Genomic DNA, 25,671 nt, shown 5'->3' on the forward strand with positions numbered 1-25,671 from the left:
GATAAACGGGCGGTGATTCTTCAATGCCCACACTGTTGCCAGGAGTGCCTTCTCACAATCGTTGAATTTTTCCTCCACAGAGGATAAAGTTTTGCTCGCATAGGAGATTACTTTATTGACCTTGTCATGCTTTTGGTATAATACTGCCATCAAGCATGTATTAGAGAACCCTGTCTCCAGGAAGAACTCCTTGTTTCTGACAGGGTAAGCTAGGCAGGGCGCTTGTGAGAGGCTTCTTTTGAGTTGTCTTACTGCATCGGCTTGTTCTGGACCCCATTCCCACTTGACCCCCCCCTTCAGGAGATGAATCAGGGGTCTGGTGATCTCTGCGTAGCCCTCAATGAACTTTCTGCTGTAATTAGTCAGTCCAAGGAGGCTCCTTAGTTCCCGCAGAGTTGTGGGGCCTTTCAGTTTCTGAAGTGCCTCCACTTTCTTTTCCTGGGGACAGAGACCCTGAAGAGTAATCTCATGCCCCAAGAAATTAACACGGGTTCTACACCACTGTGCTTTCTGAAAGGAAAGTTTTGCTCCGGCGGCCTTCAACTGGGTCAGAACATAACGGATCTCCGCTATGTGTTCCTCCACAGATGAACTTTTGATGAGGACATCATCTACATAAGCCAGGTTACCCCTTGCACCCAGGTTGGGCATGGCCTTGTGTAGGAAAATGTTGAATTCATTGCCGGAGTTGAGGTATCCGAAGGGAGTCCGGGTCCATGTGTACTGCTGGCCCCCAAAGGTAAAAGCCAGTTTGTATTGGTCCTCCCTACTGACAGGCACGGTCCAGTATCCATTGGTCAGGTCTATTGCTGTGAATACCTGTGACCCCTGAATCTGGGTCAGCCCTTGGTCAATGTAGGGCAGAGGCCATCGGGAAGTATGGACCCGTTTGTTGAGCTCCCTGAGGTCGGCGCAGAGTCTCCACTTGGCCGTTTGGCTTCAATATTCCCAGCACCAGGTTATTGAAGGTGCTGTGAACTGGACGGATTATTCCCCGGGACTCCAGGTTCTTAATTATTTCAGTAAGGGACTCCATTGATGCGAGAGGCAAGCGATATTGCTTCACAAACACTGGAGTCATGCCAGGGTCCGTGGGGATTGTCGTTGTGTGGATGTCGGTGCGACCACAGTCATATGAGTCTACCGCAAAGAGATCTTGGAAATCCAAGAAAACTTGTTTCAACTTTTGCTTCTGTTCCAGAGTCACACAGGCATCAGCTAGGTTGACTCTCTCTTCCACCATCTGCCTGAAGCCTGGAAAGACTTCTGGTTTGGCTATCTCAGCGGCCTCCTCAAGCTGGGTGGAGAAGTCCCTGGTCAGAGTGCTGATTTGGACTGGAGGCTTCAGGTGGGAAAGGCAGCCCTCATGGACCTGGAAAATCACCTCATCCCTCCTGAAGTCACAAGTTACATCTTCCTTACCATAAGGGCAAGAAGTGTACACCAGGAAGTTCCCCCCATGCCGGGTGAAAATCCTGTCTGGTGTTGTATTGTCCTCACTGTCACTGTCAAAACAGTCCTTGGGGATCGGTCCTAACAGTTCATTTCCTAAATCAATGGAGAAATGTCGGTCATCAACCGCCATTCCAATAATGGTGCCTGCGGCTAGAGTAATACTCTTTAAGTCGCTGTTATCCACCTCTATTGGAATGGTGTCCTGTTCTATGTTGACTAATGGTGTTGGGTTTACCCCCAACCCTTGCTGCTGGAGAGAAGCATTTAGATGTATATAAGCATCAGGGTTTTTCAAATGTTGTCCTCTTTTAACTTTCACTTCCAGGGAGAATTGTCGGGTCCTTTCTGGGATGGTGACTTCCTCTTTGATCTGAATTTCAACTGCATAAGGTAGCAATTGAGCTGACCTAAATGCTTTTTCTGGATCATCAAAGCCCATGGGATTATCCGTTAATCGGGACCAAGCTTTGAAGTTTATTAGGTCCAAACTAATGGCAAAGCGATTGAGAATGTCACTGCCTAAGTAAAAGGCGGCAGTGACGTCTCGCACGACCCAACAATTATGGACTATGCTCTTGTTGCCAATGGAGATTTTGAGTATACACCTGCTTGGCAGGAGATGTTTGAAATTAGGTGCTTCCAGGTCCATTTCCCATTTGTCTATCAGTTTGAATGTGGGAATGGCTGGATCTTTTGGGAGTTGGCGGAACATGGCTTCGCTGATGAAGCTCTTACCGTTGTTCACGCACACTCGAGCGAGAACAGAGTCCTTCCCATCATTTAACTGAACAGGGATGAACAACTGCTCTCCAATTTGCTAAATATCAGCCAGGCTCTGAGCTGATTTCACATCTTTCTGGACGATAGGAGTGGGAGTTTCTGATTGTGGATTAGTAAAGAATTTCAGGGTGTTTCCTTCCAGTGTGGAATACCACCTTAAACTGGAAGGAAGGTTGATTTTCAGAAATAGAGAGGACCCCCCATCACCAGTCTGTTGTCCTACTGCTATTACTGTCACGTCTGGAGTTTGGTTGTTCTGGAAGTGAAATTCTACTTGGTCAGATTTTTGTTCAACCATGTGGCAGGTTCCGTTTAAACTAACATGGTTGACACTCTGTTTTAATTTTATTGGTCGGCTAGTCTGGGTCCAGAGGACCTTGTTTACACAATCTATTAGGGGTGACAACCTTCTCAGGAGGTCATTCCCTAGTAAACAAGGGGTGCCCTCTGGAGTCACTACTATGACCGGGTGTTTCACCTTGTGTCGCCCAATTTTAATGTCCAAGACTGCAGTCCCCTCAACGGGAATTTCCTTCCCGTCAAAGTTCTGCAGTGGTCCAGGAAGAGAGGTGAGAGGAATACGGTAATTCTCCCCCCTTCCAGCATTTAGTTCCTCAAAGGCCCTTTTGGACAGAAGGGTAGCTTGGGATCCAGTGTCCACCAGTGCCAAAATTGTACCCTGCCCCAGTACTTGTACCGGGGCATAGTATCTTCCCTCGTTCTCCTCAAGGGGGCACAGATAATGCACATTTTTGGACAACTGGTGGGCTAACTTTCTGGTTTTGGACATTGCTAGCGAAGAAATTTGGGCAGAATTCTGTGGAGAGCCTTGGGAATCTGAAAGAAAAAGTTGGCAACTGGAGATCAGAGCCATTGTGGGTTCCCCTGGTTCCGATTCTGGGCCACCCCCCCCCCCTTTTGGAGGCAGTCACCAGGATGGGTTTGAACCAGGGGATTTTGGTATTGTGGGTTCTGGGATGAGATGATGGGCGGCGGTAGCTCAGTCTCCATATCTCCCCAGTCTGAATTGGCATCCCTTGGGACCCATTTTTCCTTGGGCGGAGTTCCCCCATCTCTAAAGGAGAAGATCCTTTCCCCAGGATCCTCTGAGGATCCCTCTCCCTCAAATTTGAAGACCTGTACCTCCTCCACAAAGTGGGTCTGTTTGGGTCTTTTGTTTCTCCTACCCCCCTCTGCTCCTTGGGAGGCAGGCTTTCAGGGGTAGGAGATTTTGTTTCCGGTTCCTGGTTTTCCAGGGGCTGTTTACAAGTTGGGAAGGAAGCTTCCTCCAAGGCTTTACACCCCCCTTCCCCTTGTGCCTCCTCCCTGGGAACCAGTGGGTTATCGGGGTGCTGCCCCGTCATTGTTCTGGAGCACCAGGTCCCGAGTTTGGGGCATTCTGCGTTGGCATGCTCATCTGAGGGTTCTGTTGAGCCCTCAGTATGTGACCCAGATCTCGTGCCATATTTTGGACCTGGCGCTCAAGTTGTGAAACCCGCTCAGGCTGATACGGGGCTCTATTTTCTCCCCTGGGCTGATCCCGGGAAGGGTAGCTATCCCTTCTCTGGTAGTACCCCTGGTTGGGAAGATTTTGGTACCTCTCCACCCTTGGCCTCCCCTCTCCCGGATTAGGTTGTCTGGGCTCAGGGAATTGGGGAAAGAAGGATGGATGATTTTGGGGCTGGAAGTTGGGTGGATACCTGGTGAAAAAGTTCTGCCCAGGATTTGGAGAATTTCTGCCCTCCTGGGGGAAGTTAGGAGGGAAGTTCCCCGGGTCAGGTGCTTGGCTGGATCCCCCACCTTGGGCTGGAGGAGTCCACACATAACCCAGGATTGGTCGGTTTCCCTTGTAGCGGGGACTTACATAGTCAGGGGAGCGGGGGACCCCATTTGTGGGACTACCTCCTCGACTCCCTGTCTGTGACTGGCCCGAGGGCCTTCTGGGCTGTGAGTTATTTGGTGCAGGCAGGTTTTTAGGCCCCCCCATCTCCAAATCTAAAACGGGGGCAACCTTTACCTCTGCCACCTTGGCAGCAGCAGGGGTGCTGTTGGTTTTGGGGTTTTTCGGCACGTTATTTTTATTTTCGATAGGCTTCTGCACCTCATAGATCCGGGTAGCCTGTTCAATGACCCAGTCTAAAGATCTTTTCTCATGAAAATCTCTCACGAGCTGGGTCATTATATATTTAGGGAGAGCATGGAAAAATGTATTGACAAACTCTTTGCTGTCTGTGCGCACCCTTCTGGTGGTCTGCGCAAAAGCACGCTTTAATTCTTGCACAAACTCTTGTGGGGCCTGATCCTCCCCACATTGCAAATTGTAGGCTGCCTTGCGAGCCTCTTGAGGATTTCTGTGAACAGAAAAATGTTTCAAGATGGCCGCCTTATAGGTGGACCATCTTAAATGATTTTGGTCCTCCAGCCCTGCAAAGAAACTGGAGTATTCTGGGGAGAATGTCCATTTGACGTACTGGATGCAGCTACTGCTGTCCTTCAAATGGAAAGTCTCCATCATTTGCTCATAGAGCTCCAAGTGTTCCCAAACAGAGTACTTGGCGTTCTTATGATAAGGCGTGATGACACTCCTGATTGCCTTAATCTGTTTCAATGGGTCCTTAAGCAAGGCCCTTTTTGCCTTATTGGCCTTTTTGGTTCGGGTAACCCTGGTCCATTCATCCTTTGACTCAGAGGCACTGCTCCCAGAGGTTCCTGTCTGATTTTCCAGGTTTTCCCGGATTCTGCGAGCCTGGGAATGGCTGGCAGAATGTGGGGACCTGGTCTCCTGTGTCCTGCGCCGTTCAGAGGAGTCTTCAGATTCCTTCTTGCTGCCAGGATTTGATGGGTACCCCCCCCCCCACTGACCTAACTGGGCAGAAGTTTTCAGGATGCCCTTAATGGGCCTATTCTCCTGGGGTTCCCCACTAAATTGCACATTGCTTGGGTGCCCATACCCGGAAGCCCGCCCATCCATTTCTGGGAGGTACTGGCCTATGAGCCCCATGCTTCTGGCTGGATAGTAATCTGCCATCCCTGTGGCCCGGTGCTCATGTGCGCCAGGGGGCATGGGGGTGGCAGAGTCCAGGGACTGAGAGAGATAAAGGCCTCTGGTACTAGGGCTCCTGAGGTTATGCTCAGGAGTTTCCCTTTCCCAGCGAACCTGGTCTCTATCCGCCCCTGCTCCCTGTTGCAATGCAAGAGCCTGCGCCATCAGTTCCTCAGTTAAGGCCTTAGTAGACTCTATCAGTCTCTCCTGCATTGCTACCTGTTGTTGGAGCCTATCATTGTGCTGGCAGAGAGCCTCATTCTCTCTCTGCATTTCCTGATTGGTCCTGGAGCACTGGGCCAGTCTTTTCTGCAGGAGGGTTACCTCCTGAGTCCCATCCCTACTGGCCTGCTCCTGTCTTGCCAGAGCCTCCTCCACCCTCCTGGTGTGCTCTAGCAAGTCCTGGTGTTCTTTTTGGAGGTCACCCAGTCCCTGGTGGGCCAGGTGATTTTCTTCCATTTTTCTTTTTAAGTGGCAGACTTCCTGGCCTAAGGTGTTCCTTTCCTGACTAAGAGTCTGCATCTGTGCCGTCAGGTCGTCCCTTTGCCTTTGGAAGGCACCAGCTTTCTGGCGCTCCTGAATAAACTCTGCCTGGGTATCCAGGTCTTTCAGGATCAGTTTATTGCTCTCCTCTTTCTCTCTGTCTAGTTGGATTTGCAGGGTGGCTACCTGCTCTGTGCATGCCCTGTTGAAATTGATCTGTTGCTCCAGCTTTTTCTGGCTCTGCAGTAGGGAGTCCAAACTGTCTTGGCGTTCCTTCTGCAAGGCCAGAATTCTGGTATCCTGGTCAGCCTTTTCCTGTTGCAGTATATCCATGTCCTCTTTTATTTTAATGATATACTGCCTACTATCATTTTCTGCCTCCTGGCTCCTCTGCAGCCTCTGCTCAGAAGAGACCAGGTCAGATTGGACCTTTTCTAACGCCATCTGTTGCCTATTTTCCAGATCGTGGCCTTCAGCACATCTGTCTTGCATGGCTCCCATATAAAGATACAAATATGCCGCTATCCTAACCATCTTGTCTTGTTCATCCTTAGCTTTAGGAGCCATGTATAGTTCACTCAGGGCCACATATAAGAGACCCTGATCTCTCCATATATCTGACCCTGTTTCAGTGACCTGTTGCGTGATGGCCTGCAACCAGACCGTTTGGTCCTGGTGAGTCCACTCACCTCTCACAAATAACATATGTAAGAAGTGCTCTCTGGCTATTTTCATGTCTACTAAGGTCGTCATTATAGAGATTGGTCTCTGTCCTGACTTACAGAAATTAGTATTTTATTTTTGCAAAACAGACCTTTTCCTTAGAGTGTCCCTTTTGACGAGTGCTTTACAGCGCAATGCAGCGTGAAGATTTTCCATAACCCTCTGAAAAACAGCACTCACGGAGGAGAACCCAAAAGGCATACTTTTTTTATTGGTATGCCCCGATAGGTGCTATAATTTATGTAATATGCCGTGACACAGGGTGCAACTCTATTCTGATGATAATCTGATGATATATCAATGGTTGAATACCATTTCACCCCCTCATGGTAGACAAGATACTGTTAATATTCGGAAGGGGACATCTGTCTACCCATATCACTTTGATGACATCTCAAAAATCCACACACACACACACACACACACACACACACACGCGTATACTACCATCTGCTTTTTGTATGACTATTATAGGTGATAACCAATCACTCACCTAAATTGGCTCTATTATCTCTTCTCCACACAGTTTCATCAATTCCTCTTCCAACTCCTCTCTTACACTCAAAAGACCCTGCCACACCTTGTGCACTGTAGGTACTGCAGCACACTTCAATTGTATTATGTTGCTAAACCCTTCTAATTTGTTCCTTGAACACTTCCGGGAACATCTTTACCACTTCTCCATAACTGCTTCCCAGAGCCACCACCTGCATTGGATGTTTCTGCCCAGGCTTGAGTTTCATCTGCAGAAGTCCTTGATGCCTCACCCCAAAAATGTTTCCCTTTAATTACTCAGTTCCCCACAATAATTTCATACAAAACATAACCCAAGATGTGAATGGGTATTCCTCCATATGTAGCGGAGTCAATACCTTTTCAGGAAAATATGTTCTTCCTATTACCATATTGTTACTCTTTTTTCCATAGTTTATACATAGTCCCCCATTAAGACCATCTCCCAAACCTTCCGCTGCAGGAAGTGGATCCAGAATATGCTTAATATCTCTTACCACCTATTTGCCCAAGCATTCCTTAACAGGGCATGTTTGGGATCATCCAAAACCTTGGCGCCACCCATGTCTAGTAGAAGTTTAGCAAGTCTTTCCACTCTTCCCATTCAGGAATAGGCTCTTCTGGAGTTTCCAGGAACTTGGATGGAGTTGTTATTTCTGGAATCGCCATTTGTATTCCTTTTTCTGCAACTGTGTTTCTTCACATTCGGTTCTATTCTTCTATGAGTTTTATCCACTTGCAATATTCTCTTGTGACTTTGACTTTAGTGGTTCCCCGATTGCCATAGACACCATGTACATCCACCTGAGTAGTTTAGTAGAATTGGCTGTGCTTCTCTCATGCATGGTGCATGCTGCAATCCACCTGGAGAATGCTCATGGAAATGGTTGTGCTCTCTGTTAGATCCCCGCCAGGGGAGTCACAGGTGCGCAGGCTGCACGGCCAATAATACACGGGAGCCAGGTATAGCTATAACCTTCTTTATTTCAATACATGCGGCAACTGCCGTAACCTTCCCTCGTCCCTCCCCTTCCCTTGACGTCACATCCTGGACATCTCATCCCAGGGCCACAAAGGCGGCCCGCCCACACAACGGTGTGGACCAACTGACACTCTTTAACAGAGTTGAACCCACCGGACACTTGACACTGGCTGCGCTCCTCTGCACTCGGTACTCAAATCGATTTCCTTGACACTGGCTGCACCTCTTCGCACACGCCACGCTCGCAGCACGCACTGTGTCTTAACTCCTCCTTCTTCAGGCAGTCAATCTCTGGTACCAGACCAAACACTGGCACACTGCACCACTCTGTTCGCCGACAGCACAGACTGCACAATCCTTGATTCTTGCAACACAGAAACCTTTTCCGCTGTTATATCTATCGGTTGCCCCGCCGGCGTTCTGCCCACTCATCACCATTGAAATTAGCAGTACTTGACCAGGAGGAATGTATCAAGGTAAGTGTTTATTAACAAGCTTATAAGAGCGCCGCACCAGGCACCCCTAACCATTCAAACATTCTCTCGTAGAACCATCCCAGCGTCACTGAGTACTTAGTGACACGAAGTTCTAGATCATGATGTGCCATTCAACAGCTCATAACTCCCTCTTGTGACATCACACAGAGTATTATGAACATCGTAATTCTCAGTGGTGATGTCACACACCTGCACACCTACCTCACACTGCTTTGTTCTCGCAACTTTCACATTAACGAACACTCGAGGGCTCCTTCACTGAAAAACATTTAACTCTTCTCTCAAAATGTCCGCTTCACGTGGGCTAATAGATTTGACTCTGAAACCCTCAGCGGACTATTTCCCTAAAATTGATAGCCACCTAGGCACAACTTAATATGTTCTACATGAGAAAAGATGCACTGTTACAGTTTTGGCATTTGGTAATTATGAAGCTCTTCATCCCTGCTCGACACATCAGTCACTTAAAAGTTTCCGGGGGAAATAACCAAGGATTGTCAATGACAATGCTTTTTATCTTTCTTATGTCAGCTGCAGCATCAAATGCTGCAATAGTGCCATCATATGCCTGCTATAGCCAGCATATGTTCATATAAAACCTTACACGTACAGTTTTTGTCATTATATGTAATTACATCCTTGAATGATATGGCATTTATAACGCGCCTAGACAGCCCCAATAATGTCACTTAAGTATCAATATATAAAGTGTGGCTTCGCAGGCGCTTTAATTAAATGGAAATTGCAGCTTTGAACACTAAAAATGTGTTTTCATATCCCTGGAATAATGACCTTGTATAAGGTATAGCCTCGCATGCCAGGTACACCCTCACATCCCTAATAACGCTGTAATAAGACTGCTGCAGTCAATATGAAAGATGGACTTGGCAGTTACGTTTGTTATTTATTGAGTGTTTTGTTCATTAATGAAAGGCTCACTAATTAGATATCAGGAGCTAATTACAGAATGTGTGAGTTACCTCAGTTAAACCTCTAATAAAGTATGTGCATTTTGAGAACCTGGCCTACATAGGTATACCCAGTTAATTAAAAGAAATGGTAATTAAATTAATACAATAATATCACAATTGTGTATTCCTTCATATCAATTCTGGAGATTTTGAAAAACCCCATATGTCAACAACTGGATTCAGTAGCAACCATCTAGAATTATTATACTGGATCCTATTGCTGGTTAATAGGTTTTTGTTTGTCAATCAAGCCAATTCAAATGCCTGAAAATAAACAGGCACACCTTTTAAGCATCATCAGAAATTCATTTTGTGAAGTATGTTGCATTCGTGTTTTTTCACGAAAGATGGCGCACACGTGGTATTAACCTTAAATGAGCTTCCACAAATAAGGCTTTGCTTTTCCTTTACATAATATAACTACAGACTGTGTCCATGCATCTTCAAAATTCCTTTCACCTTCGAGTGGGTACCTGCCTTTTACGACACACGGCCAACTCAATGTGAAGCTAAATGTTCATTTAATTAAAAACCCTTTCATAAGAAAGCCCCTAATGATAAGTCAGAACACTTATTATTCTATGCACACTTCTCCAATAAACCCAAACATTCAGGAAAAACACAATTGGTAATCTGTTATAATGCATTTTCCATGCAGTATCACAAAAGATGGCAGTGCTTCTCCTCGGGGCAGGATTACCCTCACCGGTGTTCGGTAGATGTACTCCCCAAGAACAACGTCAAGCCTGTTTCACATATCCTACCACAATTTCAGCGCTAGGTCCATTTCTTAACAGAAAAAACCTGGCCCAGGTCTGTGGACCACACCACTTGTATTCAATTCCACTGGGTTAGCCTCACACCTAAAGATAAGATATGATATAGCATTTATAATGCGCCTATACACAAGTGTTTCAAGGTGCGACCAGGCAAGGGAGGGGGAACAGAGGGAAGACAAACAGCGATCCTACTAGGCCAGGTGTCATTCAGATCGCTCAAGTGCATGGGAAGGGGAAGGAGGAGAAGTGTGGGGGGAAGTGGGGGAGGACAGTGCAGTGCATGGGATAAGACAATAAATAAACAATAAGTGAAAGTACGGCCAGCAGGTGGCAAGTGAAAGGGTAAGTGCAGACGTCAGGTGTCAAGTGCTAGAGTGGGACCGTAGGGATACAGAAAACAGTCACCAAGTGTGGGGGTTGCCAGGAAGGCAGTGCAGGAGTGTGACTGGCGAAGGAGAGGACCTGGGCCCGTGATCAGAGGTTGGCCAGGTAACCAGTGCAGTGTCAGTGTCAGCCAGGAAATTGGCAAGGGAGAGGAAGAGAAAAAGCAGACGCAAAGAGAAAGGTTTTGAGGTGCTTCCGGAACCGAAGATGATTCTCCTCAAGTTTCAGGGAGGCAGGGAGGCTGTTCCAGAAGAAAGAGATCTACCACTAACTCATTGCTTGGAGAAGCTACTGACCCTGAGGAAGTTGGAGGCTGATGAGCGAGGAGCTCGAGAAGGAAGGTATTTAGTAAGAGAGAGTTGAAGGTATTGAGGCCCCAGGCCCCAGAAGGCCTAGTGGACGATGCAGAGGGTTTTGAACTTAACCCTCGCAGCCACTGGGAGCCAGTGCAGAGATTTCAGGTCAGGAGAGATACGATCCCTGGGATTGAGGCCAAGGACAAGTCTTGCAGTCCTGTTCTGGGTAAGTTGCAGAGGGCGGAGAGTAAAAGCAGGCAGATTTAAAAAGAGGCTGGTGCAATAGTCCAGCCTGGAGAGAACCAGAGCTCTGGAGACAGTGAGCTTCTGGGGGAAGGAGAGGAAAGGAAGAATACCTGTGAGGAGGTGCAGCTGGTAGTGTGACTTCTTAGAGACGTCAGAGATGTGAGGAGAGAAGGAGAGTGTAGAGTCAAAGATGACCCGAGGCTTTTAGCCTTGCAGGTGGGAACAGGAAGGGGGCCAAGAGAGGCCGGCCAGAGAGCTACAGGAAAGGAGGGAGCGGGTGTGCCAATGAGAAGAATCTCAGTCTTACTGGAATTAAGGCAGAGGTCATTGGCGGCACACCACTCCTGGATAGCAGACAGACAGTCAGAGATGAGGGAAGTAGAAGAGGAGGCCGAGGGTAGGCTAAAAATGAGCTGAATATCATCCGCATAGCACTGAAAGTTGGGGCAGAGAGCAGCTATGCGGTGGGCCAGGAGTGCCAGGTATTGGTTGAGCAGCCAGGGAGAGAGGTTAGACCCCTGGGGGACACCACAGGTAGAGAAAAAGATAGCAGAGAGGAGGGACCCAAGTTGGACCTGGGAGGGTCGGTTGAAGAGGAAAGAAGTCAGCCATGCCAGAGCCTGACCAGTGATACCCAGGTTATCACGGAGACGGTTGAGCAGGATGGCATGGTTGACAGTATCAAAGGCAGAAGAGAGATCAAGCAGGATGAGGATGCAAGGGGTGTTAGAGTCAAGGTTGGAGAGCAGGTCTTCAGAGATGTTCAGGAGAGCAGTTTCTGTGCTTCTGGCAGCTCTGAAGCAAGACTGATGGTCATGAAGACAGCCAACAGCTTCAGTGTGGAGATTAAGCTGGGAGATGGCCAGTTCATCCAGGAGCTTACCCAGGAAGGGAGCGATGGAGAATGGGCGATAGTTAGCCGGGCAGGAGGGGTCGGCCGAGGGTTTCTTAAGAAGGGGGTGCACAAGGGAGTGCTTCAGGGGAGATGGGAAGACTCCAGTGGCGAAGGAGTGATTGCCGAAATCAGGGCAGGAGCCAGGGAGTCAATGTGGTCCTTTATGGTTTTGGAGGAACAGGGGTGAACCTGTTTCGACGAGACTTTCATAGATCGGACTTGTCTAGGAACCTCGTCAGCGGAGAACAGGGGAAAGGCAGAGGGGGAGGGAGGAGAGGAGGCTGCAGAAAGGCCAGAGGAAGAGCAGGGAGTGGGGGGAGGGGATAGGAGGAGAGAGAGGACAGGATGTCCAGAGTTTTAGAGATGAAGTGAGAAGCCAGTGCTGTACAGAGGGCCTGGGAGGGGACAAGAGAGGTAGAGACTGCAGCAGGATTGGCCAGTGCCTTACAGATTTTAAAGAGTTCAGCCGAGTTGGTAGATGCCGCAGAGACGCGTGCTTGGATTTGCGCTCTCTTCTTGGTTAGGACAGAGAACCGGTATTGCCTTTGCAGCAGGCGGCAGGCCAGCTTGTCAGAGGATGTACATGAAGCATGCCATTTTCTCTCAGCCACCCTACACTTGCGTTTAAGGGTGACGAGGTCTGAGTTGAACCAGGAGTTGCACTTGGCTTTGGGCTTCAGGCGGTTTCTCATGACAGGGGCAAGGATATCAAGAGTATCAGATATAGGAGAGTGGAGCGTGGAGAGGGCTATGTCAGGATGAGAGTCAGCCAGAGAGGGATGGGGGGTGAGAAGGTGGCTGCGAAGGCCTCAGCTGACACGCGCTTCATGGGTCGGTTGACCGAGAAGGTGGGTGGAAGTGATGGAAGTGGCTTGGCCTGAGGGGTAGGGAGGGTCAGGTGGGAGGAGAGGAGAAAATGATCACTCCAGGAGAGAGGAGTGGTGAGAGGGACAGAGAGGGGAAGGTCTGAAGAGATCAGAACATCCAGAGTATGCCCTGCAGAGTGAGTTGGGCCAGAGGGGAGAATAGTGAGTGAGAGAGAGTCGCAGAGGTTGCGAAAGAGTCCGGAGGGAGGACAGGAGGCATCCAGGTGAATGTTGAAGTCTCCAAGAAGGAGGAGTTGAGTAGTTGAGGCCAGGAGTGAGGCGGAGCGATCAGCCCACTCGGAGAGGAAGGATGAAATCTGACCAGGTGGCCGATAGATAGTAGCCACATTGAGTGAATGGATAGGGGAGAGAGAGAGCCTGCAGACGAGGCATTCAAAAGAGGAGTAGGCCTGCGTAGGAGTGACAGAGGCATGAATCCACTCGGGGAAGATCAGGGCTACACCCCCACCAGAGTGGTTGGCCCTGGGTGCAGAGAGGATCTTGTAGCTGTCAGGTAGGAGCATCTCAAAGCGCGTGACAGAGGACATCAAGGTCAAGTTCTTTCAGAAGGCGGCAGATATCAGAGGAGTGTTTGACAGCAGAGTGAGAGTTTAGAGTGGCAATATGGAGAAGGTTGCCATCCTTGAAGGACTTCTGGGGAGGGGTACAGATCAGAGGTATGCCCTGCAGAGGTGTATAAGGAGCCTGAGAGGGGGCAGAGAAGGAAGGGGAAGGCAAGGTAGCCAAGGAGGAGGCAGAAGGGGGAGGCGAGGTAGTCAAGGAAAGGGGAGAGGGGACAGCAGGAGAAGAAAGGAAGTTGATGAGGCGCGGGAAGCGTCTGTCAAAGAGGTGAAGGTTGGCTTGAGGGCCTTAGACAAGGACAGTCCCATTAGAGTAAACATTAATCATGTCATTAATTTTGTCATTAACAATAAAGGTCATTTATTTGCATCAAATGACGCATCTTTGACTCTTTTCCTAGACTAGCGGGGAGCATGGCCACTGTTTCCCAACAAAGATTCCCAGCACCACAAAACATTTTATCTCACCCTGAGCGAGGCAAGGGAACAAACAAATCTAGTCACCAATGCACCATATGTTGGCCAAGACACATCTCTTATAGTTCATACAATCATTTTCAAGCTTAAGAGCAGGGTTCCCCCACATTCAGTAGCAATGACTGCTTTTCCACATTAGCTCACATTGGGGTCTTCCAACCCTCTTCCATTCGGAGTTGATGAACCTGCCGCAAGGTGAATGCCTGATAATCTAATGTCTCTAGTCCGACTGCGCCACTGGGTCCTCAACCCACAGAAACTCTTTGAACAGCCAATAAAATGCTTCAAGCCTCTTCATAAAGGAGATGGTACTGTGATGTGTGGAATTAAACTGATATAAGTCTTGAGGTGGTTCTGACTGCGTAGAGATGAAGCATGGCAGGTGAGATGCATGCATACCTATGATTAATAGGTACAAAACACGTGCAGTGTGATGAGCTTTTGCCAAATGTTTTGAGAACATTATTCTACTCATTTATATTTTGAAAACATGAACATTTTAATTGCATTTTAACTCACGAAGCACAGTGTAAATGATTTAAAATGACTTTTAAAATTAAAATTACAGTTATCGACCTCAATACCAAGGTGTTGGCGCATTTCAGTATTAGATGTTTCACCTTATTTTCAAGTGCGTTATTCAAAGATGTCTGCCTCCGTAACCTTGCTGTGCAGCCAGATAAGATGCATATTTGATTAGAGCGGAACAAGAGATTTCCTTTGATGCAAAAGCACACGCAAATTAGTTTGCATGATCAAGATACAAGGAAACTTTTTTTAGGTATGATACATCTCAGCAAAACCAGTTGTTGTGCTAAACATGCACGCACATCACATGGTAATACAAATCCCAATCTCTGGTGTGTACCAACAGGTGCACTTTTAATTACTCAATGTCTAGTGGAGAAGAGCTAAAACGCATTGATTATATTGATTCAGAAAAACCAATTCTGATCCCACACTCAAGAAAAAGTGTCCTGAAACTTTAGTTTTTTAGCTTAAAATGTACATGAGTAAAGTTCTGTGTGTATCATACCGCGCAGATGTACGCTGATTTCTTGTTTTATATGTAATTCAGGCCATCTCCAAGTCACATATTGTCAAACAGATCAATTACAATTCTCCAAGTCATAACATATTTCTCAAAGCCCCACCTTTCATTGAATAGGAGGTTGTAACAAGCATTTGCTCCTTCATGAAGCCCTGGCATCAAATGGACATGTGCAATGTGAAGTGCTCAACCTAAGTCTTGATATTCTAGACACGCTCCTTATCACTCCTCCCATTAATATTTAGCTATTTTTCGTAGTTGTGAACACAATGCTCAAACATACATTTGACACTCATCTCCAAAAAAGCAACATATCTACAACTATCTATATGTGTACCCAACCATACCTATGTCCTGCCCAATTCCAGGCATATAAGAGGGCTGCATGCATTGGCAGAATTCTCAAAACTGGAAACAATTTTGAACATTGGAGAAGGATTGCACACCACCTGAGACACAGGCCAAGCGTTCATGATTATATTGCCTGACTTATAAGAGAACTTCTCGATAGCATTAATAACAAAATACTGCTTAGGTATCCAAGCAAGGATTTGTTCTCATTATTGCCAATTTTTCCCCACAGCGCCATGGCTTCCTTGGTCCATATCTTTGTAGCTCACATTAGTTATCATATGTACACAGATGGTGCCCAGCTCCACATCCACCTCGAAGAAGCTTGATGTGATCATTTCAACACTTCGTAATTGCCTACTCAGGGTTCTTTAAATGATTAGGGCTTCTAACAGTGATACAACCGGCACATTCTTAGAAATACAGCATGCATTATTTCTGAAAAGTTATATCTTTCTGATGTTCAACCCTCCACTTGGGGCCCTGTTTGGAAGGTTAAAATGAGCCATGTATAGTAGCGGATCATACCACTACTGCATTAGCACTGACCCTTCTGTGCATTATATTGCTATGGATATGATAAATAGGAAAATCCAGGTTAAACACAGCTTGTAATCTATTCAAATGCATTTTCCATGCAGCCTCACACACAATGCCACGCAACTGACAAAGAAAGGTGTTGTTTACAAAACAGAAAATGAACATGCACCTGTTGGATACACCATTATTATTTTTCAAGTTTAGGAACATTCTAACTTTGAATGCACGCTTTGATTTAGTAAAACACTAATCTACCTAGATCGGTTCCATGTGTTACAATCTCAGCAAAAATGGCAGTTTACACAAGAAATCGCTGCAAAAAGGCTGTGGTTTTGCTGCCGCAATCCATGTAAAGACACCCCTGCAACCCCCAGAACCATTATGCCATTTAAGGGAAGTGGGAGACACACCTGCAAACCCTGCTCCCCTTAAATGGTATAATGGGGTACACCTTTTCCGCGATTGTTTGTAAAGGTGACATTTTTGCCGTGATTTTATTACTGCATACCCCTAGTTCGGTTGTAGGTCAAAGGATCGACAACCAAAGGGTCGAATGGTCAAAGGATCAACACCAAAGGAGCGAAAACCAAAGGATCGAATATTTTTTTGGGGTTTTTTTACATTTTGTTTTGGGGGTGTCCCGGGGGGGTCCCCCCTAACCCCCATTTTTGTGGTAAAAACCACTTTTTTTACTAAACGAAAACCCAAAAAATATATATAATTAAAAAAAAAATTGATCCTTTGGTTTTCGATCCTTTGGTGTCGATCCTTTGACCATTCGACCCTTTGGATTCGATCCTTTGACCAGACACCCCCTAGTTCATGTTAGAATCCCTAAAACCACTAACACATAAAGGTGGTAAAATAAAGAATCTACCATAATACCCATACAGATGTATTACTTCTCAGAGCTACTAGAAGACTAAGAAAAGTTCACTTTTCCTACTCCTTCAGCCGGTTGATTCGGAAACCATCAGCAGCACTGTTTGCTTCAGTATCTCTCTTTTGCAAAATCTGAATGACAGCATCAGAGAAGCAATGGCAGATGCTGCCAATGTCAGGTGGTGACGTGGGCCACCAACGCCTGCATGGCATAGGTGTGGAGAGGGTGAAGGCATGGCCAAAGCACTGGCATATATTTATCGACCCAAGAAAGCCATCATCCCATCTTCACATTTAAAACATTCATGGTTGACTATAGTGGGTGTTGCTAAAGAGACACCTATGAGTAAAGAACCTAAAGATGTTATCATCGTATGGCAACACATCTTGCCAAGACTGCTAAAGGTCTGCAAGCCATAGCTCTGACAAAATGTAACCCAATCCCCGCTTTCTATAAAACTAAATTACCACTAATCTTTGAAAACATGTTACGCAATCTCCTCTCTAAAATCTAAATTCAGGGCTCTCTACTCACCTCTATTGACTTGTCTTCTTGTTTCATTATGCACTTTCTACACTTCTCCACATTCTACGATCTCAGCATTTTTTTGTTATGTGACTGACTCACAACTCTTAATGTAACTCTCCTTGTTTAACAGCATCTTCAGCTGTCTTGCTCCTATCAAGTCTTGAAGGTCCTCAGGCTCCCTCCATATAGATCCTCATTCGTTACCTTTTCTTCACACCTCTGTTTTCTTCTCCTAGTCATCCTTACATCCTTCACAACCTGATCCCATTATTGGAGCCATCGGTGACATGTCTGTGTGGTTGGCTTATCACATTCACAACTCGATTGTCTCCCACAGTATAGACTCAGTTTTAGCCATGCAATCTGCTCTCTCCTCATTTTCATGCTACAAACACTTTGCTTTCTACGCTTATAACTTCTAACCTTGATTAGTGCTCCTCGTTTCTGTATTAACTTTCTGTCGATCCCATGATTCCACTGCAATCGATTTTTAATGCACCAATTCATCTACATTGTAAAATGTCTGCCTTTTGCCACATCTCTCCTTATCCAATTAATGACAACTGACTCTGCTTCGTTTTTTTGTTTCAATGGTGTTGTCAAATATACAGAATGCCCTATCCCTCCTTACATGGGCACCCTTCTACCTCTCTGTACCATGGCTTTTCAACTCTTCTTTCTCGAATCCAATTTCTCTCTTGGCCTACAAAAATGTGCTCTTGCTCATACCCTGTTTGCTTGTTCTCGCTCAACTCTTGCAGTCGTGGGAAGTCCTCCTGAAAGCCCGCCGGCCCTCATTGCCTTATCCAGAAAAGTTCCTGCCATTTTGAACTCTCACCTTCTCACTCTTGCATGCATTTACATCATTCCCTTTCTATTGCAACCCCAGGGTGATCCTGGGAAATTGTATTTAATCGTAGCTTAAATCAGACTACTTTACAAATCTATGTAAAAGGTATTTGAAACATAGTAAAACACGAAATAGAATCGAAATGTTATATAGACATGAATAAATGCAACAAGAATATTGTCTATTAAATCGGAAAGCTGATTAAAGGATATAAATTGTATAGGAAAACAAGCAATAACAAAAAAACAGTGTTTATAGCTCTAATGCAGCAAAATGCATGCCCATAATATAAAGGATCCCTTAATGAGATTCTTTGTAAAGCAGTGAAGAAATGTGGCAACAGCAGTGTGGTAGCCGGGTGGTGTACTTGAGCTGCTTACAGAGTTGCCAGTGATTGTGTAACCTTTAGAGCAAACGAGCACGCCGGTGGGTACTTAGCATGCAGTCGAGTTCCGCGCGCTCTCTGAGATGTGGAGGAATGTAGGAGAAGATAAAAGAGTGAACTAGCTCCAATGGTGCAGTACATGGTTAGAATTCAGTACCTGATGGAGAGTTGCGATACTGGCAATACTCTTTTCTCCACTGAGTCCTTCCTTTCCACAGGGTGCTTCCTGGGTGGCTGCCTCGGTACATATTTCTTTGGCAGGTGAATGGGGGGAACAACGGGTGGTAGGAAGAGCAGGGAGAGTGCAGTTGTGAGCCTCCAGGCCACATGTTGAGAACTGCATGGAGTTGATGGAGTTTTTGGACTTGACGAAACGAAAGGATTTGCTGGGCCATTTATCTCAGCCTATTCCAGTAAAGAAGGAACAACTTTAGTATGCAGAAATAAAGCATATGAGGCAGGATCGTTAGAAAGACAATCTACAGAGCAACCAACTCTATTTTATATTTTTATGGTATAGTTATTGGTTTTACCAAACAGAAATACACAAAGTTCCAAAGTAACAAGAATCAACCAAGATAAAAAAAACTTATCAGGTTGCAATGTTGACATAGCATTGTCTTGTCGCCCATTCCTAAACCTGTTCAGACCATACATGTTCGTAAACCTGGCCACCATGCAGAATAATTCCTAAAGGGAACTCCTCCCAAATCACGTGTACATTTCGAAAGACAAAGGCGGTAAAGGGGAAATGTGGCAGGGGGAGAACATGGTGGGCGGGTGTTTATGGGGTGAGGACACAAGACAATATAACAGACAAGACCATCAGGATTCGGGACATTTGCCACTTTAAGCAACATTGAGCATGTTTCACTTTAAATGTTGACGAATTTGAGAAAAGTACTTATTTTGAATTAGCTTCCAGGATGGACAACCAAAAACCATGGAACGTTCCAGTTATATTTAGGAATTAGGAAACATGTAATGTGCTGCGTTTCTGGGCAAATGAGTTATGTTTTGGCACAATTTGACACATTAAGCAACGTTAAACATTTTTTACACAGAATGACCGCCAAATTCTATGTATAAAGGGCAGTAAAAGGGGTGCGTGTTCCTGAGTAACTATTTTCACAATCAGATCGCTCAAACATGTTATCATTGTGTAAATAGCACCACCCGATAAAAGAAAAACAGGTATGCCTTGTCGCTCTGCGCCATGAAACTCTTATATTTACGTTGTCTGTCGCTCCTTGCGTGCACCTTAAGGTATACCCAATCCTTAGAATTGATATAAATTATAATGGTGTTGCACCAGACACTCCAAAGTTGTCAAGGTTTATTTTTTACGTAAGTAAATATGCCAAAATCTGGGATTTAAATGCCAATGGACATTTTATTATATAAAAACACACATTGTCGAACGGCCATATGTTGACACGTGTTTCAGCCTCACTTGATTTTTTTCAAAACTGGGCAAAACATATGAACAAAATTACATGACGTTAATGTATTACATCATCATGATATCAACACATATCAATAGGCAAAATAAGTGTCAAGTCAAAAAATGAGGTACCATAAATAATGAAAGTTATTACAGTCAAACCATAGAAAGTTAAATTGATCTTACAGAAAAAAAAAATACAATTAATAAATGAAAACATAAAAAGAAACACAGAAAACATGGGGTTGGCGAAGGGAGGATTGTTACGAGAGAAATGTATAGCGAAATGACAGTCAATGGGCCTCATCATCAGTTGGGTAGTTTCCCGGCTGTAATACCGCCCAACTGTAATATCGTTAGCACCCACCGGTCCGGTGGTATTACCGCCGATCACAGGTTGGGCGTTAACTGTAAATCCCCATTGGGTCTATTGTACCCGAAGGGGGAATCTTTGGCTAATACAGCCGGCGATAATACAGGGCGCTAAATGGGATTTTCACCTCCAGAAACAAGCTGGAGGTAAAACAGTCCATTTAGCACCCAAACTCGTGATGGGGCCAGCGCTTAAATGCAGTGGTAATACCGTTACTGCCACATTTAAGGGCTATTTCCCAACTCGTGATGAGGCCCAATATATGCTACTGTACAAAAATAAATTGCACGTATTGGCTTCCCATTGCCTCCTGTGATATTCGGTGTAAAGGTGCAGTATCCCATGCATAAGCATCCATCTTTTCATTAACTTGTGCCTATTTGGTGCTTGATGGTGCCGACAAACCCAGATCTACGCTCAGCTTTTTTCTGTGATTTCCACACATTCACACATTCAGGATTTGTTAAGTGGCTACCAAAAGGGCTTGTGATAACTTTGGAAGCCAGAGCTGCATTTATTCCAGTCCTGCTACATGCAAAATTATCCTCACTGCCATTCAGGCTGGTGGGTCTCTGGGTTGCTGCCCAAGTACCAGGTCGACTCTGTCTTACACATCCTGATAGAACGCCTCTATCCTCTGTCAGCAACAAAACATAAATTATAAGAGAACCCTCTCCCTATAACACCCACAGCATTTACCGGACTCCCAAGCAGCCTTAGATCAGCTTTTGCCGAACATGCACACCCCATACCCTAGACCATTGATCATCAGGCAACATCTGACCCAATTCTGCTGTCCAGGATGATATCATTTTGTTCAGTTTGGCTGGGAGATTTACCAAGTCTCGGCCCAAAAGCCAATTCTGTTGCAGCAAATGACCCATCTTCAGCTCTTTCTCCAGGACAGGAGGCTGTCACCTTTTTCCCACAAAACGCAAGCTTTTGCTTGCTGGGAGACCGTATTTCACTATGAGTGAGTCATAGGAACAAGTTAAAGAACAACTCTACATATCACTGATGCAGCATTTGTTGGCCGTGACCCATCACTTGCAGTTTAGAAGATTTCAAAGGTTATGGACTGGCTTCTCCCACAGTGAAGTCTTCATGTACACGAACAATGAACGCCCAGCGTCCATCATTTAGCTTAATGAACTTCGCAATTGTAAACTTCAGGGTCAGTGGAACCACCCCCAATTTACTCCTACCTGTCCTGGAAAGCATTGTATACAACCCATTTAGCAGCACAGCCTGCTTTTCCGGCTTAGCCCACATCGGAGTCATCCAACCCTCTTCTAATAAGAGGTAATGAACCTGCCGGAAGGAAATCCAAACCCTCACAATTACACGTCTGAGTCTGAAGGTGCCATAGGATCCCCTGCCCACATAGTCTCTAATCAGCCAATAAAGTGCTCTGAGTTCTTTCTTAAGGGAGATGGTGCCGTGATGTGTGTATTGAAAATGCTCGAAGTCTTGATGTGGTTTTAGTGGCATTGGAGATTAAATATTGAAGAAGATACAGGTGTACAAAAGACATACAGTGTGATGAGCTTTTTCATATTTTTTGATAAAATAGTCCTCCAAAGTTGATATTTTAAAAACATGAAATTCTTAAATTATTTTTTACCTCACGGATCAATTCAACGATTTAGAATGATTATCAACTCCAACAATACTAAGGCATTGGGGCATTTTAGGGTTAGATGTTCAAACCTATTTTAAGAACAGAACAATTCAAAGATTTGTACCTCCTAAAACATGTGTATACCGATAACTTACATATTTGATTAGAGCACAACCTGAGCTTCCAATAGATGAAAATGCACAAGCAAATCGGTTTGTAGGATCGACATATAAGAGAAATTGACGTTTTCAAAATGGATATTTACACAACACGTTGTTGTGCCTAACACACAAGCAAACATAAATCCTTATAATGGATCCATTATTATGTTGTCCTAAATCTCTGGAGTGTAGCAATAGGAATGATCAGCGGGGAGACGATGTAGATGAGGCTTCTAGCCAATCAGAGAGATTGGAGAACATGCCATACCTAATGGTATTGGCCTGCGTTTAGAGCACCCTGAGTGACAGGAAGCTGCCATCTGGCCGCCTGAACTCTGGCCACGTGCCTCCAGTTGTTACTGCTACTTCGACACATTTCCTATCTTGCTTCCCCACTTCTCCGCCACACATTCACTGCATCCACATACCTCTATCTGCCTCTCGCATCCGCTCTATTGCACTCAACATTTGCACACTAGCCCAACTTCTCCTTTTTGTGGAATGGACCATGAAAAGGGGGTGGGGACAAGGAGTTATTGCTAACTCCCTTTTTCCATGGTGGCCATTTTTATTTTTTATTTTTAAACTTGTCCACTTCACAACTTAAAAAAAGAAATGCTGTTGGCACTGTGGATAGTATGCTGTGGAGCTAATCGTTCTAACCCCCTAAGTGGGGGGCATCACCACATGGTTATTGCCCAGGACACAAGTTACAAATACAACATTCCACTTTATATGGTTGCCACACTCCATTTTCCAATGACCTTTGGACCATTTTGAGGCTCAGGTAATGTCTTCCAAATGGGGAGGAGTTAAACCAACGGACTAATTGAATTAAAAAAAAAAACAATCCTGGTCCAACCCTTAAAAAATGGGTTATTTTTATCAAGAAAGTCACATTTCTCTGCCTCAATATACATAACAATTTATTTCCAAAGCTTTTTCAAGTTCTATATGTTTCTACATCACACAGACATAAGCTGGTTTCTTATTTTATATGAAATGTGGGCCCTCGTCGCATCATGTATTGTTAAAGAGCCCCATTATGGTCCATCATGCCTCCATCCTCCACATTTTCTCAATTCAACACCTGTCATTTAATATGAGGCTGTAGCAAGCATCCCCTCCTTTAAAAAGCCATTCCCTCAAATGTGCATTTGAAAAGTGATATACTCACATGTCTAGATCTTCTAATCCGCGTTATCAATCAGCTCATTCAAATGTTACTATTTTCTGGCATTGTCGCCACAAAGCTCAATCAAGGAATTTTCATTTCTCATCTCTAAAAGAAGCAACATATTTATACGTATCTATACCTATATCCTGCACAATTCCAGGCAAATCAAGGACTGTCCGGCATTGGCCAAATTCTCAAAACAGTGATTGCATCAGACGTTACCTCTTACTTGGAGACCATAGGCTTTCTAGATGACTGTCAGTAGCGGTCTGGTTAGGATGAGAAACTCGAGCCTCAATTTAACATTAGAGAGCTCCACACCACCCGAGTCAGTTATATGCACAGCAGTGATAAGGAGCTCTCCATCAACCTGGCAGCACATTCGGATGATTACCATTAAGGCCCTCAACAGTGGTTGTGGAGAGTTGTTTAGCAGATTTTCACATTATATAATTACAGATTTTTTGAAGCATTTCTGAAAATCTGCATGTTATATTTTTCTAACGTCTCAGCCCTCCCTTTACTTTCTTGTTTGAAAGAAGCAAATGGACTAGGTACCCCGGTGGATCATATCACTTCTGTAGCATGTGTAATAATGCATAGAATTGTCAGCACTGACTCTTCTGTGCATTGCATTGCAAAGAGAGTTCTGGAGGTGGACATCTGCATTATCGCCAACCAAGGGGGGTCTCCAGCATATTTTTGGCCCTTAACCTGAATGGATGCACTAGTGCATCACCCCACTTTAAGCACAAAACAACTTTCAGTTTGAGTTAAAAACTGGACTTTGGTTTGGGGTTATTTGATCTCATAATTCTGTGGTATTTACTGCATATGGTATTTTATGAATACTGCATGACCCAAAATCAGGCAGATGGGAAAACTATCATCAGCTCCATGGAAGGAGGCACTGGCCAATCAGGAGGCGCGGAACGTGTGCTGTACTGTATGGACAAGCCTGCATTCCGAGCTGCCTGGGCAGACTTTGCCCCCTTCTCTTCCCTGCTCCCCCCTCACCACTTAGCACCCATTTTGTTTGCCACATGGGTGCTAGTGGTGTCTTTAACAAAAAAACGAAAGATACCTGTGTTGTGCAGCACGCCGCTGTGCCTCCAAAAAGCCTCCAAAAAGGCAAAACATACAGCACAGACCTTGATATGTCCAGATTGCTGTTGTAAATATTTCAACAATTACAATTTGAATAAGGAATACATGTATTCTTATATGAGCCTTGGATTGCGTGTGCTTGTCCTGGAGGCTGCGGTCCTTGTTAAACATCCCTAAGCAAAGTCCTGGCTGGAATGCATTCAGCTTTGGATACCTTGGATTACCTTTACGTAAACAAAGGAAAGAGTACAATTCTACTCTTGGGTAACCTAAACCTACCATCATTTTTGCCTGACTAGACACCATGGGTCTCCCTATCTTGTCTGTTAGGAAGGTTCCTTATCTGGAAGTACTTTCTGTTGTCAGTGATCTTTCCTTTAGCCCTGAGGTAAATGGAGCAACCAAACACATATAGCATCTTTGCAAGATATTGGGAATTCTACCCATAATTCAGATGCCCCACACAAGTTCCCCATTGTTTTCAGCAGAGAAACATGGTTGAACGACTGCAATGCTATCTACACCGAGCTCACCATCTAGTCTTTAAGCAAGCCCCAGAGAGTGCAGAGCTATGCTTTTAAGTTCGAAACTGGCCTGCAACGCCATGTCAAAATTATGCTTGCACCCAACCTTCTTTGTTAGTCAAGGAAAGTTGATATTTAGAGCATTGTGCATAGCACTTAAGAATATGCCTGGCCTGACTAACTATGCCTGGGCATCCAGCAGTACCAGGCACTTGAACATCTAAATTCAGCTGTCTTCAACATACTTGCCAATTGAAAGACCCAATGCAAGAGGTTTAGTGGAGGACACTACTGTTGAAGGCTACACTCTTTGTCGCTCCCTTCCAGCCCACATCAATCTTAAAGATGAGTTCCTGAAGTTTCAGAACTCTTTGAAAACCTATGTTGTCTGCACTTCCTTTGAGTGGGCTCATCCTTAGAAACGTTGTTTTCTTTCACACTAAGCCACGTTTATGGAACTCTACAATCAGTGCTTAGACTGCCTCGATCAGCAGAGACCATCCTGTCTATCTGTACACTGCAGACCCTCTTAAACTGAAACTCTCCCCATGTTATACCCCTGACACACAGAAGACGTCTCAAGGTGAGAAACAGTCCCAATTCACATACGACAGTATTCCATGACGCACGTCGACATGATTAGTTGTGTGAGCCTACTTGGTTACTGTCAGGTGGCAGTTTCGAAAAATGACTCTCTTTTATGTG

At 45.2% G+C, this 25,671-nt stretch overlaps 1 protein-coding gene across 1 annotated transcript in view; it reads right to left on the reverse strand.

Annotated features, from left to right (window-relative positions):
* Positions 1–25,671, reverse strand: part of TMEM232 (transmembrane protein 232) — a 1,143,478-nt gene that overhangs the window by 336,119 nt on the left and 781,688 nt on the right. Inside the window, exon 12 of the mRNA XM_069625485.1 lies at positions 18,717–18,964. Coding sequence (XP_069481586.1) covers positions 18,717–18,964 — 248 coding nt within the window. The remainder of the gene's footprint in view (positions 1–18,716; positions 18,965–25,671) is intronic.

Source organism: Ambystoma mexicanum, chromosome 6p, assembly GCF_040938575.1.
Source record: "Ambystoma mexicanum isolate Mex_15411 chromosome 6p, UKY_AmexF1_1, whole genome shotgun sequence".
Classification (NCBI taxonomy): domain Eukaryota; kingdom Metazoa; phylum Chordata; class Amphibia; order Caudata; family Ambystomatidae; genus Ambystoma; species Ambystoma mexicanum.